The sequence below is a fragment of the Bactrocera neohumeralis genome, chromosome 2, assembly GCF_024586455.1.
Source record: "Bactrocera neohumeralis isolate Rockhampton chromosome 2, APGP_CSIRO_Bneo_wtdbg2-racon-allhic-juicebox.fasta_v2, whole genome shotgun sequence".
In the NCBI taxonomy this organism is placed as follows: Eukaryota; Metazoa; Arthropoda; class Insecta; order Diptera; family Tephritidae; genus Bactrocera; species Bactrocera neohumeralis.
In genome coordinates this window covers 6,911,881-6,924,293 of record NC_065919.1, presented here as the reverse complement: position 1 = coordinate 6,924,293, position 12,413 = coordinate 6,911,881, and the positions used below count along the sequence as shown (strand labels likewise).

The window sequence follows — 12,413 nt, the reverse complement described above, 5'->3', positions numbered from 1 at the left end:
ATTAGAAACTAGTCAACAATATTCGAGAAAGAGCTGGATCTTTGTATAACTGTGTGACTGGCAATAAGCCTGTCTTATTTAAAAAAGTTATGGAACCTCTTGGATAGAACAGTTTTAAGTAGATTTTCACAGAAACAATTATTGCATTTTTATTGGTAAAAGGCGTTTATAAGAAAACTAATCAATGAATAAATCGCCGCCGATTGTCTGGTATTATTAACTGGTGCAAACCAAGGGAATTCTTATTAAAAGTGCTCTGTAAGTTAGACGTAAATGTGTAAACTTTATTAATAAAATTGGCTTGCCTTGAGATGATGGAAATCTTTTTATCTGACTACTGTTATAACTATTTGAGAAATGTGTTCCCAGATGGCTCACTTATAAAAATTAAAAATGTTGAAACATCTAACACAGTGTTGCAATGCATTTAAGCGAATAATCAAGAGATTCCATATTTAATATAAACCAATTCGCACAAGATTTCAAATGATCTCGTTTGCTGTTGTCAGTAATATACATGAACACTATTTATAAGCCTTTTTCTGTATAGTTGGAGCAGTCTTTTCAACGTTACTTCACATAAATATTTCAGAATACAATTAACATTGTGGGTAAGTGGTTTTTCGTTGATTTTGCTTTGCTTTTATCAAATTTTCTCAGTACTTAGAAGCTTTTTCAATCATAAGGTAAATCTCCAGACGAAAAATATCATATGTGACCTGGTCTACGAAAAGGGGGCTTAGGTGTCAAAAAATCAATTTTCACTTTTTAGTTGATTCGGATGGAAGATGAGATGCTTTTTCACGTGATAGAATGCAAAAAGTCATAACTTGTTTTAAAGTTCCCTAAAAAAAAAAAAGAAAGAGAGACGAATGAAAACAAGACAACAGCAGCTGCGCGGTATTACAGTAAACGTCACTTATTCAGTGTTACTTTTTTAAATGCTCCACACTAGCAACTTACACGATGAACTATAATAATATTCCGACCAAAAACAACACTTACTGGACGTCCTTGAAGCCTCTGGAAAGGAGAACAATTAATGAGATAACGAGAAACTGACGAAACGAGTTGTTTATTTTTAACAGCTGTTTTCCAGAAAACTAGTTTTCGCACGATAGCTCCCTTTTCGTAGACCAGGTCACATATATTATATGAAGAGGTGCACTGGTTCTGTGCTTCATGCGCTCAGCTTTCAATACTTGTACGAATTATTAAAACTTCGGGACGAAATTTTAAAGTTCGAAAGTCTTTATACAGTGTTTTAGTTACAATTTTAAGGCAGAATATAAAGTTATAATTATTTGAACACTTTAAGCTTTCTACTGACGCAACTGTAGAGTTCAATTTAAAAAAAATTGTTAACTTCCCTAAAGGGTATCTTTTGCAAGGCTGCTTTTTGAGAAATCCTCTGGATTACTTGATGAGTGCCGCATATTTTATGAATGCATGCGTGTCAGCGTCTGTATGTATGAAGATTATGAGTATATTTTTATATGCTAATGACCATGTGAAACAAGCCAGCAACAACCACTTAAAATTGTTTCATTTCATTGAAAGCACAAGAAGCAGAAATAAATCACTTAGACCGAGTTCAAGAGCAAATCAAATACAAAGAACTTTTTTCTAAAGTGGACGCCAATCCACGAAAGCCTTACATACATACATATCTTTATGTATGCATATGTATATTTATATCAAATCTGTTGTAGTTGTATATTTATGTGTATGTGTGTGTGTGATGGCGGACATATTGCACAACTGCAGTTATATACGAATTAATAAGCGGATTTGTTTGTTACCAAAACTAATAAAACTATCTAAAAAGCAATAATGCTATCCAAATAGCCTTACTGTGCATATGAATTATTTTTCGTTTATTTTTGTTTCGAATGAATTGCAAAAATATTGCTATTGTAGTTGATGTTTAAACTTATTTTTGCGCGTCACAATTCATATAAGCTTGGAAATTCATTTTAGTTACTTGCATACATATGCACATAAGTACACTTATGTAATATATAAATAAACACACAAATACGCTCATACTTTGAACCCTTTTCACGTTTGCTGCTGCCACCTTTCCGACTGGAATTTCCATATTGCTGTTGGCGATTTTTCGAACTTTTCATTAAACTTGCTCGTTGCACAGAAAATCAATATTCTTTCGTTTATTTCACTTTTTACAAGTGAAATTGAATTCAATTTGCCCGAATTCAGTAAATCAGACAATCAATCAATGAGCAATTCCAGCGAGTATATTCAACATTTTTTTTTTTTATATTTCCTACACACTTTATACCGTTAAAAATATGGCATAAACTATTTAGTTGAGCTTCACAATTTTCTACACAAATTCATAAATATTTGCTGGTGTTTTGTACATATTTTGCCACACTTGTCACACACACTTGCATCGAATTTCAATGCAACACAACGTTGCTATAATTACCACGTCCTCGGGTCCACGTCCGCATATGAATTACCAATTTTTCGATCTGGTTATCATGACAACTGAAATCAATATCCGAGCAGGCGCGTCCAAATGCCGTTATTAACAAACACATACGCGCCACAAATGCCGTGTTGCCGCCAACTGACAGTTTCGAAAAACTGACATTTGTGCGGGATCACTTTTTGGCCAATGCGCTTGGCAGCGGTGTACGCGGCTGACGTCGTCGTCATTACCAACAGGGCAGCCGCAACCGTAAATTATTAAGCATTTCGATGTGGTTTCAACGATCGCTTTGCCATTGGACACGATTTCGCTGAATAGCGGCAGTGAGCGGTCGCGCGTTCGTTTGTTGTTTCTACTATTGTATAGAATAAATGGTGGCAGATCGAAAAATAAAATAAAATCAAAGGCCAACAAAAATTCATTAGCTCAAATCGATCTGAGATATATATGGTAAACGCGCGTATGTGCTGCGTAGAGCGTGGACGGAAGCGTTTTGTAGACGAAAAATATGGTGCGCGCTCATTATGTATTTATTTGTTTGTGCTAATGAAAATATTTTAATAACGCTCAATAAAGCAACAAATCATTGGCGTTTGCAGCGGCTGCTCTTTTTCGTTTTGAGCTTTTTTATTTGAGCGCATTTCCAATGAGCGGAAAGTCGCCAAACTATTTACTCCTTAAATTGTATCTTTATTAGCATAAAGAACAACACAAAGTCAATAACAAATTTAGTTTAAAATTTAGTGTAGAAATTAAATATATAACAGTAATTAAACTATAGGACAAATTTTGTTCCGAAACTGGTTTCCAACAGCAGCGCATGAGATCCAAACTATTTTCTTATTAACGAGGATGGTTGCTTTTTGTCACGCTCACTTTCAAGTAAGTGCGAAAAGAACACTCGCTAAAATAACAAAATTAATCACATCAGCAATAAATTCTCAACGGCGTCTCTCAAAACATTATTAACAGTAGAGTATGGAGCGTAGGTTTGAGAGCAGAAATATTATTAGTACTATACACCAAGCGAAATATTTATAAAGCCACCGCCTAATTTCATGTTTTTCTTGGAAAAATTGGCGTCCATAAATACTGCATTTTAAATATACATATGTCATAACATTTGAATTATTTCATATTCACTAAATTTTTTTATCGCAGTAGGCGGTGAATATTTAACAAGAACCGTTATCTCTGAAGCCAGATGGCACTTTTCTGCTTATTGTTTGTTTAGCTGTGACCGACTCGACTAAAAGTTATTGTTGCTAAAGTAATTTAATTAGCTAATTAATTTCATAAAATCCTTAACGTTTTTGAATTTTTGAATTGGAAAAATCTTGTATAATTAAATTTACCTTTCATTAATGGAGCAACTCTTCCATTAATGTTTTCAATATATGATAATGACCTATTTGACCTTCCATACATACAAATATCTCCCTTCCGCTTTTTTGCTCTTTATTAATGCTTTATAAAAAGGTAACTATGATTTATTTCAAATGATACTTTTCGTTTGATAATCTGTTTCCATCTAGACGGCAACACTATCCCCTCGTTCTTATTTGCGGTACTTGAAACTTTTCAAGCTTCTTTTGAGTTCAACCTTTACACGAACAAGGGCGTTCGCCATGGCTAACAGGTGGTAATCACTTGACGCTATGTGAGGCTATATGCTGGATCCAATAAAATCTGCCATCCGAGTTCTCGTAGCTTCTAACGAGTCATCAACGAAGTGTGTGGTCTAGGGTTGTCCTTGTGGAACACTACACCCTTCCTGTTGGCCAATTATGGACGCGTCTGGCCGATCGCCTGCTTCAAGCGGTCCAGTTGTTCGCAGTAGATGGTAGAATTAAACGTCTGGCCATATGGGAGCAGCTCAGAGTGAATTATTCCCTTCGAATCCTACCAAACACACAGCAAAACCTTCCTGGCCGTCAATCCCGACTTGGCCACTGTTTGGGACGATTCACCGGCCTTCGACCATGACTGTTTTCGCTTGATATGGTCGTATGTGATCCACTTTTTGTCATCAGTCACCATCCGCTTCAAAAATAGGTCGAGTTCGTTCCGTTTCAGCAGCATATCGTAGGCGTTGATTCGGTCCAGAGGGTTTTTTTGCGTCAAATCATGCAGCACCCAAACATCAAGCTTTTTTGTGTATCCAGCCTTCTGCATATGGTTTAAAATGGTTTGGTGACTAACTCCCATCTTTGGGCGATGTTGCGAGATGCCACATGCCGGTCTAACTCGATATTTTTAATGATTTGATCGGTATTCGTCGTCACAGGTCTTCCGCCGGCTGGCTTGTCCATGGTGTCGTTTTCCCCCGCTCTTAACACCATCTGAATCCATGTTTACACGTCTATAACTGTTGAACGCAATATCCAAACTAATCATGCATAGCGTCGTTTTGTAGGTTATGTCAAGACCTTTCAAAGACGTATAGTATTGCCAGATACGAGCTCTGTAGCGCTTAATACACAGCCGCGAAATTCAAAAGACAAAAAGGCGGAAGGGAGATAATTGAGCAACGCCAAAACCTCCATCAGGATCCGGAAGGACCTCTCCGCACCGTTCGATACCAAGAGAGGTTTATGACAAAGAAACTACTTATCGCGTGAATTCTTCGATCTATTGCCGATTTCACCGATTATGTTGATATTATGGACCTAAACTGGAAAAGAAAGCGAAGCGTATGGGTCTAGTTGTGAACGAGGACAAGACCAAACATATCCCGTTACTGTGGGCAGTCATTACTTTGAAGTCCTAAATAATTTCGTCTGTCTTGGAGCCAGTATCAACACCCACAACAATGTCAGCCGTCTTTAACGCAGAATCACTCTTGCCAACAAATGCTACTTTAGACTGAGTCGGCAATTAAAAAGTAAAGTCCTTTCTCAACGAACAAAAACCGAACTCTATAAGTCACTCATTATTGACGTCCTGCTATATGGTGCAGAGGCATGGACGATGACAAAATCTGATGAGTCCGCCTTAGGAGTTTTCGAAATAAAGGTTCTGCGAAAGATTATGGCCCTTTGCACATTGGCAGCGGCAAATCGATGGAATGATGAGACGTACGAGATATACGGCGACGTTGACATAGTTCAGCGACTCAAGAGGCAGCGGCTGCGCTGGCTAGGACATGTTGCCCGGATGGATGATAACACCCCAGTTTTGAAGGTTTTCGATTCAGTACTCGCCCGTGGAAACAGAGGAAGAGAAAGACCGAAACTCCTTTCGCGAGATCAGATGAAGAAGAACAGTGCACTTGGTATTTCGAATTGGCGTCCAATAGCGAAAAGCAGAAAGGACTGGCACGCTGTTGTTAAATCGGCTATAACCGCGTAAGCGGTGCGTGGCGCATCTTCGACCACCTCTACACCAGAACGAGAACGTTGAAATCATCCTTGTGCGGGGGAAATGGAAACTGTATCGGATTCATAAACTGCACAAATTTTATTGGCGGCTTGAGATGCATTTTTGCCTTTATCGTAGTAGTACTGTAAAATATGCCGTATTTTCTCTTTATTTTGCTCAAAGCGACGCATTACGAACGACTTAAAAGAAACGGCAATCAATCAAACACGTGTTAACGCGTGAAATGAGCTTTCCAAAAAGTTATAGCATGACCCGATGCGACGAATAAAACTAGAACTACGCGCTTTCAGCGCCAACTAGCGAAAATACCGCAAGACTTTTTTGACAACTATATATGAATACTGGATGTTAAACTCTAGAGTTTAATATCTCAAAACATTAGTGCATTTATAAAACTCTCTCTATTTTGAACGCCGCGCGTGTTTGTTGTTACATTACCTAACCGCAAATGAATTTGCATCTCAGTAAAGTGATAATACAAGGGAATTAAATTTATAAAAAAAAAACACTTATAGTCAATTTAATTCTATAAATAATATTTTTTTACAAACACATATGCCACAAATTATAAAAAGTTCCATTTGGCTTCAGCGTCAAATTCATAATGAATATAAATAAATAAATATCGACATATTTAAAACGCTTCATCATTAAAGTGAAAAACTCACGCCGCCACGGCGTAACCCCATTAAAAATGCAAAAACCTACACACTTGAAAACTATGTTCAACAATACAATTTACATTTTTTTGCAAGTTTTGCTATTTTTACTTTTACAACAACAATAAAAAAAGATTTTTGTAATCGCATTAAAATTTAATTATCCTCAAAAGCGATATTTCCACTGAAATACTCACTGTTAAGTGTTATGGGAATCAATTTATTGCATAAAGTGTGTACATTAATACACTAGTAAAGAAATTCAAGTGGAGTTTTGCATCAAATTTATATTCACTTGAGTTGTAATATGTATGTAGGTGTGTGTGGGTATAGATAACAATGTGCAACATCGTAATTACAAAGTTAACGCTACTAATTAAAGTAAATATGTGAGTTATTATATAAACTCATGGTTCAAGTAGTTTAAAGTTGCATTATAATTTGATTGTTATTTATTTGTGTACATACCAAAGTAAATAAACAAATACAATATACGTATGTATAGTGTGATTTGCATACAGGTATGCTATATATTTATTTGTGTTACTTCATATTTACGACGAATTCGACGTAACTTGATTTACAATTAAAAATATAAAATTAGTCTAAAGAAAGGCTTAAAGAATATATATCACTTTGGTTGTATATGATTGTCGTCGTGTCCACTTTTCATTACTTTTTCAACATGTCCCATATTTCTTGCGCACAAGGTTTGTCTTGAGATTGTCAAAGGTCCATACTTTATTTTCAAAATAACCTTAAGGAAAATATACTAAAAACTAAGAATTTTCATCGATGGTTCGATGTCAAACGAAAATATCAATATTTAACCAATAAGGAGTTATCTGCCGTGGATTCTCCTTGAATTATACCATTAAAACGACGTGAAGCCTTTCCCTTAGTTTTCAATTTTTAATTTGATTTAACACACTTCCAGAAAAAATTATACCGAGTTGTTAATTGCATGATTCTGACGGCCATTTGACTGTGCCATTTCTCGACATTGACTCGTTAACAGCGGAAAACATGAGGCGGCGCACCGTCTTGCTGGAAATAGAGATCGTACGCCTCGATTTCGTCAAATTCCGAGGGAAAAAAAGTCAGGCAACTTCGTGCTTTAATGCTCGCTATTAAGGATAGCTGCATTTCCTGCCTCATTTCTGAAGAAAATGGGCCTGATCTGAGAAGCTTTTTCGATGAAAATCGTTATCTATCATTTCCAGCGACCAAACGGCAAAGCTACGACACTTCAAATGGTCTGTCGGCTCCAGCTCTTGTACCAAAACAATCATATTGCGTACAGAGCCAAATACAACCACAAAACGATCTTGTCATCGGAGAGAGATACAACTCTGCAGCACGACGTTGAAGTGATTGATTCGCATTGGGCTAAACACTGAACTGAACGGCTGCGATATTTCCTTCACTACGGGCTTTTCTTTAACGGAAAGATGACACACTATCGTGTAGAATAAAATCAGAGAAGTCGTATTCGAAATTATCTGCCCAAATAGAAACCTTTGTCAACAAAAAGGTGCATAATCAATTCAGTCTTGTAATGGCACACATACATGTAACTATTTAGTCTCTCTCGTCACGGCACAAACCATTGAGGAGAACTCCTACATGTTCAGATATCATTGATTATCTTCAACTATTCTGCCGATCTATATATATGTTTTAAAAACTGTCTGATGATGATATGGGCTGCTTTGAGCCCTCTTTTGGTACTGGCATACAAAGTTACTCTTCATTGTAATAGCTTAGTCTCTACGTCATTATCGTCTTTTTCACGTTTGCTATACTTTATCCCTGCATACTTAAGTAAGTTCGCTTTTAAAAGGATTTCACTTATATTCATATGCAAAGGGAAAATATCAGAGGTAATTTCAGCTCGTAAGAATTTAATAAATGTTTAGCATTATAATAGCCTTCATTGTCTGCTAGCTATCAGCTGATGAAACTGCTTCCTTTACCGGAGGTATTTGAAAGTAATCGTTGGTTAAATTAGCACTAGTTAAATACTCAGTAATTTGCAATATTACAGCTTAACTGTTGGAAACGATTTCTAATTTCATTTAAAAAAATACAATAACAACGAGCATCGGTATGTGTATCCAACAATAAAATCATTGTGACTGTAAATTTTTTATATTTTACTATCACAAGTGCCTCTAATTAAAATAATAACCAGTACTGATTGTTTTCATGCTCAAAAGTTGCCAAATAACAGCAAACCAGAATAATTAAAGTCACATATACACACATACATATGTGTGTGTATGTATTCTGTAATGAAAGCTCTGCGACACTTGCTGTTCATGGCCTTATTTCGAAAACTGTAACGGTGCTTGTACACCAAACCACAACTGCAATGTTTAGATTGTGCTTGTTGTGACATAATTTTGACAATTGTTACACACTTCGTGCCACGTGCCAAAAAATCGTGTGAAATTTGCTTCACATACACAACTACATATTTCAATTAAGGCTCCAAAATACAGTTCAACCCTTTTTTCTTTAATAATTATCACTTGCTTGACGCAAATTTGACAGCAATGCTAGCTCATTGTTGTAAATACCAACAAAATAAAGCGGAAATGAAAATTGTATAAGTACATAATTTATAATATGGATTTGTAGAAACACATACAAGCACCAAATTGCGGTTGACGGTATTAAACACATTTATTTATTTGATTTTAAACACGTGTTTATTTGTAATATTCTTTGGAAATCCTTTATGCCCCTCTTTTGTTTATTTTGGCCACTTTCTATTGGATTTAAAGCATTAATGAGAACTTGTAAAAATGTCAAATGGGAGATTATATGCCATTTACGCTTGAATTATGGCATTAAAATGCGGCGCGCTCGTCAAAATGCATATAAATCTGCTACAAGTTGTCTGTCATTTGTTAATGGAAAGCGATTGTTTTTGTTTTATTTTGCTGTAAATTTGTGTCTGCTTATTTCATATACATATATATGTAAGCCGGCAGTGTTGCCATATTTTCACTATGGCATACATCATTGAGTCTTTAAAGCGTTGATAAGTTATGCTTTCGTACAATAATCACTGCGCGCTTTTAGGCGTTTTGCTAACTAAATAAAGCTTGCAAAGCTTTATTGGCCTAAAAATATTTTTGACTGCCAACTAAATATGCTAAAAGCTTTATTTGCTAGCTTTTCATTATGTACAAAATCGGAGATGCGTTGCGATCTTGTTAGCGAGCTTTTAAGCACAACACTGTGGACAAAATTTTTAATTTCAAAAATAAATTTTCAAAGCTTTTCAAAGCTCATTCTTTAACCTATGCAACAACATAATTTATCAAGTTTAAAAACTATTTAACAGTTTATTGATATTTGAATTATGCTCTCATATTTCTTTGAGAGCTTTTAAAGCACAATACTGTGGACAAAATTTATAATTTCAAACATAAATTTTCAAAACTTTTGAAAGCTCATTCCACAATCATTTAAGTGTAAGCAACAACACATTCTATCAAGTTTAACAGTTATCGAACAGTGTATTGATATTTGAATTTTGCTCTCAAATCTCTAAACTCAACACATCAATTTAAGGGATGCCATTCTTCTCGAGATTATTTTCGAAAAACTAATGATGGATAATAATAATAATGCAGCTTTTAAGATCCAATTTTAGTTCACTAACCAAGCATTAGTGAGAAAATATAATATTTAAGACGTAGAGGTGGCCAAAATTTCGAATATAATGAAGAAGAATTAGCGAGAGGTAACCATAACTAATTAACACTACACTGCCTGCTAAGAAAACACCACTATTCGATTTGTATTACAGTTTTTATAGTTTATAGTTTAATATGTCATACTCTAAAGAAGTCTAATATTTTCTTTATATGCTAAAAAAATATTTGTTATGAGGAACTCTAAAATTTTCATCTAAATTTTTTGTGGGAAAACACATCAAGACTTCCGAGAGACTAGATGCTGAGATAATGTTGATATCTCAACCTGAATATGCTGTTTCTAGAATTTAGGGAAAGGCGCTGCTTATGGAAAGGAATCATTTACCGCAAATATGGCTGCTGAAATCGGCTCAAGGCACAATGTAAAACCACAGTTTATGGACGAATACTTTTGTGGAACTCCGTAACTTTTAACAACTATTTTTTCAGATTTTTCAAAACAAATTGCAATATTATCAGCGTTTGAGGGCTTAAGGTTCCAAAACATACTCGACAATAAAATCTACTGTCATCTTTTGAAAGCAAAAATAATGACAATATATGATTTGAAACCTCTTGAGGTCAGATTAAAAAAAAAAAAATTGGTAAACAAATATGCTCATGTTTAGACAGAAAATGATAAATGCTCTCACACTACGCAAATGTTTCAATTTCATAATTGCCAAATCGCATTTATGTGGTTTTTGAATCCCCCGAAATTGCTTTTTTGGCGCCGTTTTTAAACAAGAAAGTCATAAGTCGACATTTAAGGCACCAATAAAATGAAAATTAAGTATTATAATTTTACGGTATAATTCACACGGAACCAATATTCATCGCACTAAATAAAGCTGAAAATTCAAAAGCTAATAAATCGGCGATGTGGGCAGGTGTTTGCACTGGCTTTCGTAAGCGTGGTCGGTTATGTGTTTTTGCGTTCCTAAAATTTCCCTCAGGTTTTATCAAACGGCAACGGCATTAATGTAAATCTTAAATAAATATTTACACTGCAAAAATGTATACAAAGAGAAATATAAAAATATATAGTTGTAAATCTAAAAGATAAAGATATATGGATCTATATATATATATGTAAGTATATGTTTAAAAGTTACCTGCTGCTGAGCTTGTAATGAGCGAGGCGTCTTCGTTCTCGGAGCATATTGTTGCGTTAGGTTCCCCCACAAAATGTACGAATAAAAACAAAATGGACAGAAACCAATAGCAACCGAAAGAAGAAAAGAATATTGAAAAGAAATGGGGAAAACAAAACAAAAACGTAAAGAGTACAAGCAACAACAACGAAAGAAAAAATCAAATAGCCAAACGAAAGAGCATGAACAATTGGTAGTTCGCAAGAAATTGGGACAGAAATAAATAACAATAGTAAATCCAAATAAACATTAGGGTGAGCGCAGCGGCAAATACGTACATGGTGCAGCGTTGGGTGAAGAGAAAGAAATAAGAAAATTTAATTTGAGCACAAGATTTTTTACTTTCTTTTTTGTTTTTTTTTTTTTTTTTTTTGGATATAGAAAACTGTTTACAAATGCTTAAATTGTTTATTGTTTTAAGAGTTGTGTATGCTTTTTGTTTTTGTTTATTTTCTGCTTAGCATATTTTTAGCGTCGATTTTACGGTATATTGCTCTTTATCGGAGACATTCAATTTTGACATGTCCCTTTGAGTATTTATCGATTGTCGTATCGTGGATAAGATTTGTGTAAGTTCATATTTTCAGTTGCCGTTGCTACTTTTAACCTTTATTTAAACCCAACATACTGACTTCAAATGAAATAAACAACACATCACAGCTCATTTCAAACAAATCCTGAAATCGTTTTGTAGGAAAACATCTACTCAGAACCATCATACTAGATTTTAAATAATATAGTAACTCAATACCAAAAATTTTTGTCATTTTCATAAAGTTTATTAAATTTCATTGAGAACCTATCTTCTCACGTGACTCAGTATAGCCAAAATTTTGCCCATAATTTACCCAGAAAAGGATACAGATACATAATTAATAAAGTCGAGCTATTGTTTAAGGAATCTGTCACATAAGACTGTTGAACCGGAAGTTAAAGAAACGGTCGCACTAAACATGAAATGAAAGCATAAGCACAATATATATGTGTTGATATGCATTATAGTAGGCCACATTGCCCTCATTCTTTGCGTATTCATAAAACATATATCCAA

At 34.9% G+C, this 12,413-nt stretch overlaps 1 protein-coding gene across 7 annotated transcripts in view; it reads right to left on the bottom strand.

Annotated features, from left to right (window-relative positions):
- Window positions 1-12,413, bottom strand: part of LOC126767919 (uncharacterized) — a 68,300-nt gene that overhangs the window by 26,095 nt on the left and 29,792 nt on the right. For 6 of the 7 annotated variants that reach the window (XM_050485708.1, XM_050485754.1, XM_050485718.1 and 3 more), the window contains one exon: window positions 11,324-11,360. In XM_050485708.1, the coding sequence (XP_050341665.1) occupies window positions 11,324-11,360 (37 nt within the window). Of the gene's footprint in view, window positions 1-2,049; window positions 2,573-11,323; window positions 11,361-12,413 lie in introns of those variants that run through there. The other variant, XM_050485745.1, reaches the window with a different exon arrangement.